Consider the following 16662-nt stretch of genomic DNA (forward strand, 5'->3'; position numbering starts at 1 on the left):
AGCTGAGTCACACAGCTTGGAGTGGCCTGCGTCCCAGTGCAGACTTCTAGTGGAGGCGACCCGAAGCGTGTCCCTTACCTGGGTGCAGGGCCCCCGGCTGCCGGCGGCTCACCACCTCCCTGAAAGAAACAAATCGCCGACCCCTGTGGACACTAACTTCCACCCTGTCCGTTTGCTCACCCCAAAATAGTGCTCAGGAAGAAAACATGTTTCCCCTATAATAAAAGGGAGAGAGGAAGAATCAGGTTGAATTTTGATGATGAAATGCTCAAATCTTACTGGACTTTTTCTTTCAAATACTTATGTGTGTTTAAATGTTTGAAAGCCTAATTGAAGAACGTGTTGACCTCTCTGGGTTGAGGCCTAGTTTCAGAGTCAGATTATATAACCCCCCCCCCCCCGCCCCCCCCACTGCATCGCGAATTCTCCGGCCACGCTGCTCTCCCTGCCTGAAAAAAGCAACTGAATCAAAGGAAGAGAAATCAACATACTTGAAATAAACCTGAAGTCTAAATGGGCCACATGTCCCGGTTAACATAACCACTTTTTATTTCCTTTCATTTTTCCTGGGGTTTTTTTCTGGGGGGGGGGGGGAGTGGGGGGGGGATGTGAGCCGTGTGCCCAAACAAGCCATAGAGAACTGGGAAAATACTGAGATCCTCCAAATGAAAAAGAAAAAAAGGAAAAAAAGAAAAAAGAAAGGAAAAGAAAAAAAATCCACAGGTCATGCAAACCTGTTTCTGTGACGCCTTTTACAACTCCTTATTTAGAGAGAGAGAGAGAGAGAGAGAGATACACACTCACATACACTACTTACTAGTGCCTGGGGAAATGTGAAAATACATTTCGGGCCCTGGCTACATAGAAATGCACTCTAAAAACACAGACACAGTATTTTGTTTTATCTGTTGCAAAAAAAAAATGTATTTGATTACTTGAGTAAAATTACAGTATCTCTGTTGTTAGTAAGTATTAAATGTTAAAGAAATTGGACCCCCCCTTTCCTTTCAACTTTCCAAGAAAGTGCATGTAACAGTCCAATTTTTTCCTTCCATACCTAATACAAAATAAACGAACACTATACCTGCTCTCTTGATCAAGAAGAAGCATTTGCTCTTGTAAGGAACATATGTACATTTTAATGAAAGTGATATTTCTTATTGTATATACAAGAGCATCTACATTTTCTCCACTGAAGGTTGTTCAAGATGCTATACTTAGCAGCATTGTGAAATTCCAGCACAAATTTTCTATTGTGAATATACCTACAAGGCAAAATGTTACGTCTCAGTTTCAACTACCAAAACAACACTTGTATTTTCTCTAAAGAATTCTGCGTGCTTATTACTGTACAGAAACTTATCAACATTGAGGACGACTCAAGTAAAAAGCACAATACAAATCGTAGTTCAAAACGGAAATGGTTAAATCTACCAAAAAAAAAAAAAAAAAAGCAGGTTGAATTTTAGAGTAAAAAAAAAAAACCCAAAAAACCAAAAAAACCATAAAACAAAACAAAAAAACCCCAAACCTTTCAAAGAACCACATTGATCAGTCTGTACTTCCAGTCCTTTGCTTAAATTTGTTTAGAAAGATTAGACAATGTGTTTGCTGATAAAATTTTCCAGCAGGATCAAAGTGTACATTTATATACAGACTTTATTAGAGATCTAATGCATCACTGAGGCATTGCATTAACACCAGATTCATATTAAACCGGATATAGAAAATAAGTTAATGCCAGATTAAGACCGCCTAGCAGGGCAACTTGTGATTGCCATAAATGTTACAGCGCTCTAGTCAATTAGTATTTAGTCCAAAATACAGAAGACCAAAGTTAACGCTTGCATTCTGTTTGCAAAGCAAGGTTATATCACTAATAAATAAGCTTTCTTATAACTCTAGAAGTTGAACAAAGTACAAAAGAATGTCTTCATCATGTTGTAGTTCATAGATCTGGGGGAACCAGGAGGGAAGGGGTGGGGGAGGTGGGGGAGGAGGCAACGGTGGGTCTCCTTCTGGAAGGGGGTTGTTATTTCTCCAGCCAGGGTTGCTTTAACTTGTGACGATCTCTTTGCTGTCCTCCACGAAGCGGGTGAAACGGAAGTTGGTTCCGTTCTCACTGCTGGCCATCTTCTCCAGGCCGGCCAGCGGAGCGCTGGGCTCTGAGTTCTGGAGCTTCTCCAGATTTCCCGTCAGCCCACTAATAGGTGAGCTGCTCCCGCTGCCGAGGCTTCCAGGAATTGGAGGGATGCCGCCATTCTGAATGACGGAGATCTCATTGGCCTTCATCGCCAGCCCGTTGGAGAGTGCCGCTGCATACTGATTCCAGAAGCTGGAAGGATCCCCGCTTCCTGACCTTGCCGCCAAATCCTTCTGGAACATTTCTGGGAACTTGACAGGATTGCCTCCTAGAAATGTCATGGGGCCATCCACAGAGAGCCGCCGACCCCGTCGTGCAGGCGTGCTATTCCACATGTGAGTGCCCATGTGTACCTGAGAGGAGGGCAAAGGGGCGGGGGTGGGAAGGGGGCAAAGAAAAAAAAAAGGGGGGGGGAGAGAGAGAGAGAGAGAGAGAGAGAGGAAGGGAGAAGCTTAATAGTCGAATCTGTCTCCGCTCATATCCCAACACCCGACAAAGCAAGTGGCCTACATGTCTATTCTTATTAAGTGCCAGATAGTGGAGAAGGTAACGGGAGCTGTCCACTCCGGCCGCCTCCTAATAACGCGCTCGCTTCTCCCCAGCCCTGGGCCGCCTTCCCTCTTCCTGGGCAAAGATGCCGGCCTTACTTACTCTTTTTTTATTACCCGTATTTAGTTTATAATGGCCTCCAGCAGGCCAGTCTGTCGCAGATAGCTCCTTTCAGGGTTAGAATTGTTATGTCCACTCTCATTGCAATGGTAAGTATTGTATCTGACACCCTTTACCCTATAAACGTCCTCTGCAGATGGGAAGAAAGTACCCCTCGCAGATTGCCCATCGGAGGGCCCGTGCGCAGCGAGAAAGAGCCAGAAAGTAATTATTCATCTCACATTACTGGCAGCGATCTCTAGAGAGATACTCTGTCAACAAAAAATGTACACAGTGAGAGCACTCAACTGTTGCTCTAGAACCTAAGCATATTTGCTTTATTTCCAACACATATCGGGAGGAAATGTATAATCAATTATCATAATACCCATTTAGCCGAGCAGTGACGTGATGGTTTTTAGGAGAGCAAGCCACGCTGGGCTGCATACTTGCGAAAAACAGATGCATCCGCCGAGGAGGACTGTAATTATTAAGTGATACGGGCTGCTCGCAGGCCACGTGGAGGTCTTTAATCAATACCCCATGGCAACGCCGGGCTGTCGCACTTGGTAGGTGAGGCAATTCATTTGGTGCACTTAGCGAGACAGCAAGAGATGGGCAGCTGCTTCGCTGGGGCACCAAATTATTCAATGTGCTCTCACGTCCAGCAGGCTGCGGCCTGCCCCGAGACACCTGCCCCGACCCTGACCCGCGCGGGCGCCTGGCCGCGGTGGGCCACGTGCGGCAGGTGCCCCGGCGAGAACGCCCTCTGCCTGCGTGGTTATCGGGGCTGCTGGCTGGCTGGGTGGGTGGGGGCGGGGGGGGGTGTGAGGGACAGACAGAGTGAGGTACCTTCAGATTGCCTTTTGTCGTGAAAGCTCTCCCACAAATAGTGCAAGCAAAGGGTTTCTCTCCAGTGTGAGTTCGCTCGTGAATCTGCAGGGCACTCGACGAGGAGAAGGTCTTGCCACACGTGTTACAGTAATGCTGTTTGGGGGTTCTCCTGGGCAGAGCTGGGAGCAGAACTGGGGACGTGGCAGAGGAGGACAGAGGCCCAGAGGGGACGTGACCGGTGGAGGTGTCCTTGCTGTCCTGAGGCGTGACGTGCACGAAGCCGTTGACCTCTGTCTTGATGAGAGATGACAACGAGCTGGCGGGGATCGCCACCGAGTTCTGATTGGGGCCGAGGTTGGGGCTGGGCTCAAAGAGCTGTGATGGTAGGTCCCGCATCTGATGTGTCAACATGTGCTGCTTCAAATTACCCTTTGTGGAAAAGCCGCGATTGCAAACCGTGCAAATAAATGGTCTCTCTTTGGTATGACTTCTGTAGTGAATGTCCAAGGCACTCTGACAAGCAAAGGTTTTGCCACAAATGTCGCAAGCAGTATTTTTAAATTTACCCCGGTCTCTGAAAGGGAAGAGGATCCCCAAAGAATCTTCCTTGATGATTTTCTCTGCGTGGCTGGACGTCAAATCCAGGGCCCCACCGTTCACCGGGGTGGGGGACGGGCCGTTGGCGAACTCGCCCGGGACTGGCCTCTGGGGCTTCTCCTCTGCGCCGGGGGACTTGCGGAGCTCCTGGGTGCTGTTGGACGGGGACAGAGCCTGCATGGAAGAGGTAGACTCTGAGATGGCCGGGCTGCCCGCACTCTGGCTCTCCATATCGCCACCCACTGAGGACGAATCGTTGGTCAGGACGTCCCCCTCGACGGAGCCGTTCTCCACGGACTTCAGGCTGGCCTGCAGCTGCTCCGCCAGGCCGGCGCTGATCATCTTCATCTGATTTTCCAAAGCAGCGATGCTTGACATCTCTAGGGGCAAAGGCGAAGAAGATAAGCTGTCCTGGGACGCGTCCGCGGACTTGGGCGTATCGGGGATGCTGCCCTCAGGACAGTCCTCCATGTTTTCGTCGGAGAAGGTGTCCAGGTCGTCGAAATTCTTCTCGTCAAAGGAGCCCGTGTCGGACTCCATGGACTCGGGGTAGCTGTCGGGGACTGGGGTGTTGGGGATCTGACCTCCCATGTGCATTCGGATGTGCTGCTGCAGGACCACGGCGTTCGTGAACTTCTTCTGGCAGATGGGGCAGGAATGCTGGACTCGGAGCGGGGGCATAGCACGGTGGACGCTATAGTGGGTTTTGAGGTTCCCCTTCGTGGTGAAAGCCCGGCCGCAGATCTTACACTTAAAGGGCCTCTCCCCGGTGTGCGTCCGGTAATGCATCTTTAGGGCGCTCTGACAGCTGAGGACCCGGTGGCAGATGATACACTCGTTGGGGTCAGTGGCCTTCTTGTCAATGTTCTCTACCAACTGCTGAAGCTTGGAGGTCTCTGATGCCTGGGCCGAGTCCAGGAGCCCCCCAAAAGGAAACTTGGCCTTGAACTGCTCAGACATGAGCGGCAACAAGGGGTTGGTGAAAGCGGTGGCCCTCCCGGGGCCACCGTCGGCCGTCGCCACCGCCGGGGAGCTCAGAGAGCTGCCGCTGGCTGCCGGGGCGGAGCTGGGGGCCACGGTGCCGTCCTCACTTTTGCCACCGGAGGGTAGCGCGGGGGGCCCTTCGGTCTCCTCTGCGAGCCCACCCGGGTTTCGCGTGGCCGCCTCGGGGGCCCCGGAGTCACTTTTGACTGAGCCCGGGGGGCTGCTGGCAGAATGGCTGATGGGGATCGGGGCTGGCTCTTCGGTCTTGATGAAGGGTGTGAGGCTCGGGAGGGTCGGGGGCAACGGCAGGCCGACCGAAGTGGTCAGAGTGGGCAGGACCGGTTTGGTGTCTAGCCAGCTGGTGACCGGCTTCTCCGGAGGAATGGACATGCCGTACGGGATGCCGGTGCTCGTGGGGATATTGTCCAGATGCTCAGGCACGGGATAGGGGTTCATCTGGATGTGAGGGTATTTCTCTTTGTGGCGCTGAAAGTGGACTTTGAGGTTCCCCTTGGTGGAGAACCTGTTCCCACAGATGTTGCACTTGAACGGCCTCTCGCCGGTGTGGGAGCGCAGGTGGATCTGCAAGGCACTGTCGCTCCCGAAGACCTTCGCGCAGAACCTGCACTTGTGTTTGAAGAACGCCTCATCCGAAGCGCTCTTCGCTTCGAAGGCGGTGACATTTGGTGGCTTGCTTTTTCTTTGCTGGGCCAAGGCGGACAAGGAGTTTAAGTCCTCCGCAGTCGTTCCGATGTTGGGCAAAGGGCTGGGGAAAACCGAGTTAGCGGGGGCCGGCTGAGGTAGAAGTGCACTGGACACAGGAGTTAACAAACTGCTTATTGCAAAAGCTGGTGACGACGATGCCGAGGCTGCGGGGTGGCTGGCGTGGGAGGCGCCGGCGCTCGAAGCCGCTTTTTCCGAGGACGGGGTGGTCACCGCTGCCGCCAAGATGTTAATGCTGGGGGAAGCGCCGCTGTTGGGTGGGAGGGTGTGGCCAGAAGTGCTCTGAGGTAGCTGGAGGGGGGGCAGCTGTTTCACACCGCTGATGTTGGCAGACTGGCTGGCGAGGCTCTGTGCCAATCCAGCTGCCGCCGCCAGCTGCTGAGATAAATGGGAGCTTAGTGTGGACAAGGGGTTGGCAGATGTTCGTAAAGTACCTTGAGAAGGACTCGAAGATGTTGGCAAGTCTGCGTTCTGAGAAGCCAACAGCAATATTTGGTGACGGATCTGCTCGATCAGCTGCAGCTGGTGGATCTGCTGTTGCTGCAGGGCGAGGAGCTGCTCCATGAGGGCCGGGACGGCCGGCTTGCCTCCGGAGGCCCCGCCGCACCTCGCCTCCTGCGAGAACTGGGCCACCGCCACCTTGGTGCTCTGCAGGTTCTCGATGATGACGTTGCTGTTGATCACGGAGAAGTTGCCCAGTGTCGTCAGGTCCCCGAGTTGAGGTAGAGACGTTGTGATCGCTGAGGTACCTGTGGAGGGGCCGCCGCTGCAGCCTGGGGTGACCCCGCTCCCGCCCCCCCCCAGGGCGCCACCGCCACCTCTGTTAGCCGCCACCGGGGCCTCCACCTCCATGGACTCTTCCCTGTCGCGTCCGCCGTGTTCCGGAAGGTCGCCGCCGTCGGCCTGATCCGTTTTGCTCACGGTGTCATTCATTTGTTCGTCGGGGTTATCGGGAGGGGGACTGGGAGTGAAGGTGTCGGGCGGGGTGGCCGGGCTCTCATTGACGATGAGAACTAATTGATTTTTAGTGCAGTTCTTCTTGTGGAGGAGAAGATCCGATAACTCAAAGAACTCGGCACAGCACCGGCCACACACGTGGGCGTCCTTGCTCTTGGTGGTGCGATTTGGTTGACCTTTCTCTGCGTCTCCTGCAAACATCAAAAGGGGCAGGGTTAGAAAGGGGGCCGGGCCACACAGGGTCACCCGCGCCTTCGCAACAAGAGGGAGGTTGATCCATTGTTTTCGGTCTTCAAAACTCAACACGCTTGCCCCTGGAAAAGCAGTCGATATTACCCAAGAACGTTCATAATTAAATCTTAGGGGTGTGGAGGAATCCCTATCAATCCGGCATCTCAGAGAGCCACGGTCTTCAGATAATCCATCAAAATATAAAATACTACGAACTGAAGACATCAGTGCATAATGCAATTCCATAGGCCACTATTGATTTCCAATATTTTATACACCTTATTGTCTACTCATCCAGAGAGGGTCCAGCAACCATTCTGAGGACTTATTAGGCTCTTGAGTTTCTGTCAACCTTATTCATTTTCAACTGATTCAGAGATATCTGTGACAGTTTGTTCTGTCACTAAACTAATTTGTAGTCATTCAGATTCCAATCAGCTGTTGACAAGGGAGGGGAGAGAAATGCGTATCACCAAGCTGGAGACTGACAACTTAAAAATCACCTCCAGCCCCTACCTAGAACCTGAGCTGAGGCCTACCCGTGACAAACACGCTTTAGCCACACCAGTAACAAATTCTCCAGGCTGCTCAAGACTCAGTTGAATACAAACAAGAAAGCAGCGCGCACGCACGCACGCGCACACACACACGCGCGCGCGCGCGCACACACACACACACACACACACACAGACACAACGAAGAGAAACACAGTGATCATAATCCGTTACAAGGCCTGCCTGGCACCTATATATCACCCCATGGCATGTTTATTTTTAAAATTAAAGAATGCAACCCTGGCTACCATTCCACTGTTCAACTTATATATGCCATTGTGCTCCAAATGGCAACGTTACGCCTCTAAATATTTCATCAAGAGTGCTCTCTGTATCTATAAAAAACTGGCCCAAGATTTACATTTCTGATTCAACGTCAACTTATAGAAGGATGTGCAGTTAAGGGGAAGGGAAGAAATAATTCTTGGTTTCGAGTTTGCAAATGCTGTGCCATTCTCCTTGTCTGAATGCCTTTAAAAACAGTTGGCTATTCGGTGTTATCAATTGTTTAACAGATTGTCCTGAACCTTTCATTATAAAAATCCCTTTATTTCATGTTTGTTTCCACTGGTTGCTCAGATTTCTTCTCACTAAGATCCATTTGTAAATTAAACATAAAAATCTCCAACTGCAAGCTAACATCCTATTCAAAGACAGGATGGAGCCTTATTGTTTGCCCAGCATGGGGAACACCAACTTCTGTTGTACAAATGGTGTGTGGTCATCTCCGAAGGCTGTGAAAAAAAAAAAAAAAAAAAACTGTTTAATTCAAGGATTACCTCCCTGCATGCTTTTCTGCAGAACTGAATCAGATAATAGTTAGTTTCCATGACTTCCAAATTGAATCTCCCAAGAAAACTTGCAGGGGGGGAAAGAAAAAAACTAATTGCAAATATGAATAAATACCAACTCAAAATGTTGCTTCTTCGGTAAACGTAAGAGGCAGCTCCTAAGGGTCAGCCATTTGCCTCTTTGTAGTAAACATCCTAAAAAGCTTCAGTAGTGTGGCATTCCGGAAAATACAATTAATACCTAAATACTAACTTCTGGAAATTCCTTTAACTCTACTGGCCTTGCGTGGTGCCCGAGTCGATGAGGAACCCGGGTGAAGTATGCCAAATGTAGGCACACTTTATTCACTGTGAGTGTTATCTGAGTAGCTAAGTTATACTCAACAAGCTAGCTTTTCTAATAACACCCATCTTTTAATCTCCACAAGGGTATGCAGCAAAATGCACTAACAATACCAAACAAATCTTGGCTGTGGCAGAAAATACCAATAATGATTCAGTTTTAATTTAATGTTTAATCATCTTAATTGGCACCGGGTTCCTGTGCACATTCAAGGTGCTGTTTTAAGCACTTTCTGTCTCTCTCCCTGCCTTAAAATAATGTAAACAAAATATTAAAGGAAATTCGCTGCAGTTACGTCGCTTAACTTGGGACAAAAATAATGTGACAAAAATTCTGTTTAAAGCTTCTTATTTTGACAACCAATTTTAAATGATGCATCCATTTCAGATGCTTATTTTAAACTAGGAAATGCAATTCCTAATATATTCAACAGAAATGTTATTTCTTTCTCTTTGCACATTTCCATATGTAATGGTTATGTTTCCATCTACTTTTACAGCCAATTATGAAGGAACAAAAGCTATTCTGTTTGTTCACACATTTTCAACAAAATGCATTAAAACTATTATGTCAGCATGTTCTATTAAGCTCTGCATTCAGTGGAAAATACTTTTCAACCAGCTCACATTTATCAAAACATAAAGCCACTTTAAAACACAGTTTTGCTTGGTCAGCTGGGCTTAGACAAATAATGACAGATTCAGGACTAAATAACTAGCAAGGGAAATCAGAAAACTGACTTCATCAATTGTACACATTACAATGTAGTTGCCTTCAAATATTTAGCACATCTGTGTTCACGATTAAAGGGCATTTTAATTCTTTATAACTTGCAAACATCTGATATTCTCATAATATATCGACAAAATGAAAAGAAGCTTACTTTACAGGATTTCGCTGATTATTACTTTCCTGGGCTTGAATTCTACATTTGGGCTGCTTCAAGACTCACTTGAGAATTTTCAAGTTTTTCCAACCTGAACATTTTTGTATTTCGGGCCGTGCTAACCGGACGGAAAATAGAGGTGCTTAAAAATATGCCTGCTTGCTTCGAAGAAAGACGGTGTTAAAAAGCTGCCTATGTTTCAGCTTGGATTTTCACAACATTTTAATAAGCTGACATGTGATTCCACTGCCGAGTCAACTAATTTAATTTCCGGATGTTTATGAACACCAAAAAAAAAAAAAATTCTGGGTATCTATTTTGATTTATTTCAAAAGCAGGTGTCGCTGCACTAAGAGTTAATAGCTCTTAACTTTAAATGTATCTACATTCTGAACTGAACTCCAACAAAGACGCTCAACAGCAACAAAGACAAAACATGAGGACTAGTTTGAATCTTTAACTACCAAAGGGAGTATTTTAAGTTGTAAGAGACACACACACACACACACACACACACACACACACACAAACACACACACACACAAACGTGTTCCAATTCATTTTTCTGACCGGCTGCTATCTTGTTTCTCAATAATCTGTTACACAGGATTGCAACTGGTGATCCCATTATAGTAAATACAGTTGCCTTGTTCCCTGTGCTATGGTGAAAATAACATTCCAGTTCCTTCTCTATGGGTTTTGCATCCAAATTAATTTTATGATCCCAGTCACAAAGGAAGAATTTAAGAAGGAGTAGTTTTCTGAGTATGCACACACACAAAGATCTCTGGCATTTTTCTGGGATTTTTTTTTTTTTAGAGGATAAGGGGGTGAACTTGTAGCTGCATTCAGTTTATGCTAAAACCCCGGATGTTTCGGTTCTCGTACTATTTAGGTACTTGACCCCCAATTCAAATTTGTCAGTTTTTCATCATCTCAACCAAACATTGCAGAACAGGAGGCAGAAAATGGAAGTGTTCCAGTGTATCTGTCTACTGTGAAAACAAAAATAAAACTATGCCCCACACGGCAAGGTTTAGCCAAGCCAGGAAAAAACCAAAACAAAACAAAACAAGACAACCCTATTCTACCACATTTAGTTTTCTTTTTTGGAGCTCTTCAGAAAGATCTTTCCCTTTACTTTCCACGACCTTAAGATCACATTAACGTTTTTAATGGAACCCCTCGTGATTGGGATTGTGGAGCCTATAATTTTAACAGGCTGTGCTTTCCCGGAGACCCATTTGGAGAGGCCATCAGCACCGTTTCTGACTGATTGGTCTTTCACCTTTTTATTATCATCATTATTGTTCTGCACCGATCTGGGAAAAGCCTCCACCTGAATGTCCAGCTCAAGATGCCAAAGAAATTTTAAACACTGCCACATATGCTCTGTATATTCTCCGTAATGTCTGAAGTTTCCTCTATGTGATATGCAACCAAATGACACATTTACTGGCCCGCTTCAACTCCCTCCGTGTTCTGGCCGGGATTAGTGGATTCTTGAGTGGAAGACTACAAGCGAAGGCTCTGGAAAAAATAACAACACGGTCCAGACACGCCTTTTTAAACAGTGATACAAGCCCACCTAACGTACACAATCTGTGTTGGGGGAAAATGTCTTCCCCTCGGATGAATCAAACTGAACGCTAGATGGGGTTCCAGTTGCAAGGGTTTTTGTTCAAAAACTTCTTTGTGGCTTTCCTATTCCAGTGACGCGTAAAAAGAGAGACTCCTTAAGGCGAGATCTCAACTTTGACTACATAAACATTGGCAAAGGCACAAGAAACTAAATCCCTGTTGTTTGAGGGTAAAACTGAGCTATGGGAACTACCTGTCAATCTTCCCCTTTGGGGGTCTGGCATCTGAGGGTGACAGGGGAATAAGGTTAGGAAAAGACACCAAGCTGATAAGGTGAAACTAAAATAAACTACTAACTTCCTGCTAAGTGACTAGGAAGACTGAATTTGGGGGTCACTGGGAAGATACTGAAGGACATATTATGATCTGGACCTTGTCACCTCTGCATGGGAGGAGGCTAGCAAAGGTTAAAACAGCTCGACACATTAGCTTTTGTAAAGCCTGGCACACACACTTTTTTCTGCTGGGGGGAGGGGTGCTGGGGCTTAGGATAATTTACCATCTTTGCTAAACTGCTAAATTACTGCAGCTTTGGTAATCGAAGAATATTTTGGACGACGTGGCTAGCTGTACCAGGACAGGTCTCAGAAAAACCGAATTAAGACCGCACGAGGACTTTGTTCCGGTTATGAGCTTGGCTTTTAACCATTTCAACAAACTTAGCAAACTGCGAGTCGGGGCGGGATCTCTCGCACTCGCACTGAGATCCCCACATGAGAAATGTGGGTTTCTGCCTTCTAAAGGGCTCTTGGTGGAGATGAACTGCTACCTGCAAACGCAGAAGTGAAATAAAGTCCCCAAAGAATAACCTACAAACTGGCACTTGCACCTACAAACCACAGGAGAAACTTGATGTACAAGAAACCATGAGCTGTTCACTATCACAGATTTACTTTTGCATCCAGTCTCTCGTGCCCCACTACACTTTGCTTGTTGTGTGTGGTTTTGCCATTTTTAGAAAGTATCTGTGGCCCGAAGCAAATCCCCCAAAACTGCATTTTCTCACCCAGAATCTTCCATTATGCCACAAACTTAAAATAGGCCTGATTACCCATGAATTCTTTCCAACTGCCTTATCTTGCAGGTGTCGGTTTTTCAAAAAAAAGCAATTAATTATAGTTCTCTGTAACCTTTTGGGCCCAGAAATCAATGTGTTGCCATTAAGCTGCTCACAATGAGTAAATTACTTTGGTAAATAATAGAATTTCATTATTAATATAAATAAGAGGAATGTTTATGATACTTTATATGACTCAGTGTTTTATCTCCAGTTCGTGAGGTTTTTATCTTTCTTCCAATATTATCTTCTCCTTGAAAAACTGAGCGCCACAATACTTTAATAAATGAATGGAGTCTGAATGGGGCCATCCCTGCAGTTACTTGAATCTCAGAACCACTACCCAAGGAAGAAAACCCCAAAACACACACACACACACACACACACACACACACACCCCCTCTGAAACCCAGAGCTTAGTAAAGAACCCACATAGAAATCATTAGATTCGAATAGTCCCCTTCCTCAAGAATGATTTATCTCAGTACATAATTTTTCCAGTGGCAGTCATCTTTCTACAAATGATTCCAGGCTCGCTGAATATTATTTAAAAGACAAGTTAATATGTGCCATAATGCTGGTTTCATAAGACATAGAAAAATTCCCAACTTTAATGTAGGGTGTCTGTGGCATTACAGCTGCACCCAAGTAGAATTAAAACATGAACATTGGAAGACTGACCAAGTAATCTTGTTTTCTTGAACTTGTTCTGATGGAGTTATCCGTGTGGCTGTTGAGCATGGCTATGGCTTTCTTTGTATGCGCGTGCACACACATGCGCGTGCACACACACACACACACACACACACACACACACACACACTCATGCTTGAGTGAGGCACTGTCTTCTAAAAATTTAGGAACCTGTATACATGTGACAAGAGAAACCCCCAAACAAAACCAAAAACCAAAACAAACCAAAGACAACACTCCAACCCCATCAACTCTTTCAAGTGTGTGTTATGTGTGGGGACGTGAACAGACACTGCTGAATTCCTTGTGGCAAAGATGGTGACTTTTGAAAGGGAACTCCCAGAGATGTCATCTACTCTGAAGTCTGTTTATCTCTCAACTGCACCCAAATAAAAAGATGGGGAGAGTGCAAGGCCCTCCTGTAAGTCAGACGCTGAGAAGGATTAGTTGTGTACTAATATCATTACAACATACTAAATCCTGTAACCCTATTACAAAATCTACCCTCTAGGCAGCTTCCCCCAAACTTATTGTTCAACCATGTAAAAACAGTCATAACCTAAAACCATTACCACGGAAGAAAAAAGGGGTGGGGGGTGGAGAGAGGTGAGAAAGAGAGGAGAGCGGCTCTGGACACAGTGCCCCTAACACTTTACTGCTTCTTAGGACAATGAATCAGCTTTAGGGGAGAAAAAAAAAAAAAGGAAGAAAAAGGAAAGAGATGGAGGGAGGAAGAAAGAATGAGGAAAAAAAGAAAAGGAAACTTGATTCAGTTACTTAATTAACTTACCTCAAAGCTCAAAGAAACTAAAAAAAAAAAAAAAGTCTAATAAATAATAATGGTAAGAGGTAGTGAACTCCTTTTATACCATCGCTTTATGAGAAGCCTTAACTATTAAAAATTCCGGATTCAGAAGGCGACAGGCGAAAAGGCAAAGATGTACCCAGACATCATTTCTTCCCCAAGCCCGAAGCCCCGAGTCTTTGGCTCCCTTTTTAAAAATGTGTGAAATCGGTACAAATTTACAAAACAAAACACAAAACCAAACCAAACCCGAAAAAACGCTTTCTTCTCCTCCCGTTTGGTTTTTCCTACAAATATTGGGAACTTGAACAGTATTCCGGGGCGGAAGGGCTCACCAGAAACTTTAGGAAAGGTGGGTGTGGGGGCGAGAAGAAGAAACCAGCTGAGAAAACTGGGGAAAATATTCGGAGCTGTTGCTGCGGCCTTGGGTAAATTTCACCCCGCTTTACCTCGCATCCCCGGTTTGGCCTCGGGTGGAAAGCGGGGTTCGGGGGCTCAGCTCAGCGGACTAAAATCGCAGAGACTCGGGTAAGGCTTGAAGCTGGGGAAAGTACTGGGCTTGGGGGGTGCAAATATTTGTAAAGCCATTTTCTTAACGGGTCTCAGTTCTCCCCAATTTCTCACAGGGATCCCTATGCCAGCAGTCTCCTTTCCCGACAGCCGGGGTGCGGGGAGTGGGAGTCCCGGCGACTTTGCCTCGGCTCTGCGCGGGTCCCCCGAGCCCCAGCTCTACTGAGAAGCAGGCCTCTGGGGAAGGAGCCCGGGAACCGCGGGGCCCGGGCGGCCGCAGAGTTTAGTGGACAGAGGTGCCGATCCCAGGCCACACTTATGAGCCCTGTCGGGTCCAGTTCCCTCCTCCATCCCCCAAAAAGCCGCCCGGGACTTGAGCATTCCGAGTGGCGTCCGGAGCCGCGGAGCCCCCGCCGGGGTTGCCCTCGTCCTCCCGCGGCCGAGAGGCGAGCATCGTGCCGGGGACCGAACCGGGCGCCGCTCCTTCGCCTGCGGCGCTGGGCCTGGGAACTCGGAGGCCCCTAAAGAGAACCCCCCTCAGGGACAAGGAGGGACTCGAGGTGTCCTCCCTCCGTACCCTAAATCCCCTGCCGGGATCTCTCCTACTCTCGGCCTCAGCGCTCTCACACAAACTTTGTTCTAGACTTGTTCATTCCCTTCGGGACCCCGCAGTGGTCGCCTCCACCCGAGAAAGCCAATGCCTCTGTTTCGGGGGGGAGGGGGTGTTCTCCTCTGGCCGGAGAGCCCCCCGCCCCCCCGCCCTGGAAAAAGACCCTTACGATTCCTGGAAGCACGGGGTACCACCATCCTCTGCGGGAGCACACCCAATCTAGAGATTTCTTCGGGGCTGGGTAGGGGGTGCATGTACTGGGAGAAAAGACGCCGGGATAAACTTGGGTAGCCGGCCCCCAACACTGTCCCCCGTCCGCCTGCACTGTGTCTTGGAAGGAACCAGCAGCAAAGAGCACCCTCCACCCCTGCCGCGACCCCAGCAGGTCGGGCACGGGCGCCCCGACACAGGTCCCCGTCTTCTGGTAGCTCTGAGCCCCTAAAGTCACCCCATTCCGCCGCGCCCGCCCAGGTGGAGTGTGAGCGCTTTGGGGGGGCGCGGCACAAGGGGGCTCCCCCACGCTGGGAGTTCAGCCCGGAGCACCAAGTAAACTTCCTTTCCGCGGGGCGGCAGGGCCGGCGCGGCGGAGGCCTGCCCGGGGGCCCCGGGCGCAGCGCGGGGAGCGCAAGGGGCCCCGCGCGGCCGACCTCCGCCCGCCCCGCGTCCAGCCGGCTCCCCGGGCCCCGGCCGCGGCTCCCCGGAAAAGCCGGGCTGGAGGAGCCGGGCCTGCCTGGCCGAGCTCCTCCCCACCCCCCACCCCCTACCCGGGAAGACCCAACAACTCCGGAAAGATCCTGCCGGGAGAAGTGTTTGCTCTCCCCGAGCCAGGGAGGGAAGCCCGGCGCAGGCAAATTGGAAATTTAAAAAGAAATTAAAAAAAAAAAAAAAAAAAAAAAGAAAGAAAGAAAGAAGGAAGGAAAGAAAGAAATACGCTGAGTGGGAAAGGCGAACAGGGACCCGGCGGCGGCGGCGGTGGCGGCGGCGGGGCGGTGGGCGCGGAAACCAGCCGCGTGTGCGTGGGTCCGGGTGTGCGTGAGTGTGAGTGCGAGTGCGTGTGTGTGCGTGTGTGTGTCCGCGGCGCGGGCCGGAGCACTCACCATCTCGCCGGGGGAGCGAGGCCACTTCGGGGTCGGATTGGAAATGTTGAGGCTTCGCTTGCTTCCTCCGCGACATGCTGGCTCAAACATCAGCTGGGGCAGAATAAAAAATTACTAAAAAAAAATCTTCTCAAAATTACGGAAATCGAGCGGCGGCGGCGGCGGCGGCTCCCCCCGCCCGCCGGCCCGCCCGCCCCCTCCCCGGCTCCCCGGCCCCGGGCGCAGCGCGCATGTGTCCTGCTATAATTATGATTATCAATAATGCATTGCGATTAATCATAGAGGGGCTCTTTGAAAGGCGATTGGCACCGGGCCAGCGCTATTCAAACCCGCTCGCCTTAATCAATTAGTTCGTGATTTGCTGCAGACCCCTGTCTCTCCGCGCGCTGGCCCAATAAGCCGGCCGCGGGGCTGGCTCTGCGCGCCGCGCCGCCCGACACTGGGTTAACCCTCTTCGCGACCGCCCGGGACTCCGCGGCCCGGCCGCCGCGGGCCTGCCTCCTCGCCTCTGCGCGCCCGGCGCCCGGGCCCGCGCCCCCCCCCCCCGGTCCCCCCCCA

The 16662-nt window shown here is 49.2% G+C and overlaps 1 protein-coding gene across 1 annotated transcript; it reads right to left on the bottom strand.

Annotated features, from left to right (window-relative positions):
• Positions 1 to 704: 704 nt before the first annotated feature.
• Positions 705 to 16305, bottom strand: SALL1 (spalt like transcription factor 1). The gene is made up of 3 exons (XM_060650785.3): positions 16105 to 16305; positions 3644 to 7077; positions 705 to 2496 (listed from the first exon to the last, which is right to left on the bottom strand). The coding sequence occupies exons 1-3, from the start codon at positions 16178 to 16180 to the stop codon at positions 2056 to 2058; spliced, it is 3951 nt and encodes a 1316-aa protein (XP_060506768.3). The 5' UTR covers positions 16181 to 16305; the 3' UTR covers positions 705 to 2055.
• Positions 16306 to 16662: the final 357 nt, after the last annotated feature.

Source organism: Panthera onca, chromosome E2, assembly GCF_046562875.1.
Source record: "Panthera onca isolate mPanOnc1 chromosome E2, mPanOnc1 haplotype 2, whole genome shotgun sequence".
Taxonomy (NCBI): Eukaryota; Metazoa; Chordata; class Mammalia; order Carnivora; family Felidae; genus Panthera; species Panthera onca.

What these genes read in the sequence shown, in the direction of transcription:
- SALL1 (XM_060650785.3), bottom strand. Translation starts at nt 16,180, where the DNA reads ATGTCGCGGAGGAAGCAAGCGAAGCCTCAACATTTCCAATCCGACCCC. An exon ending in CTCGCTCCCCCGGCGAGATG is followed by an intron (nt 7,078 to 16,104) that starts GTGAGTGCTCCG and finishes TGATGTTTGCAG; the next exon opens with GAGACGCAGAGAAAGGTCAA. An exon ending in CGACAAAAGGCAATCTGAAG is followed by an intron (nt 2,497 to 3,643) that starts GTACCTCACTCT and finishes CCCTCCTCTCAG; the next exon opens with GTACACATGGGCACTCACAT.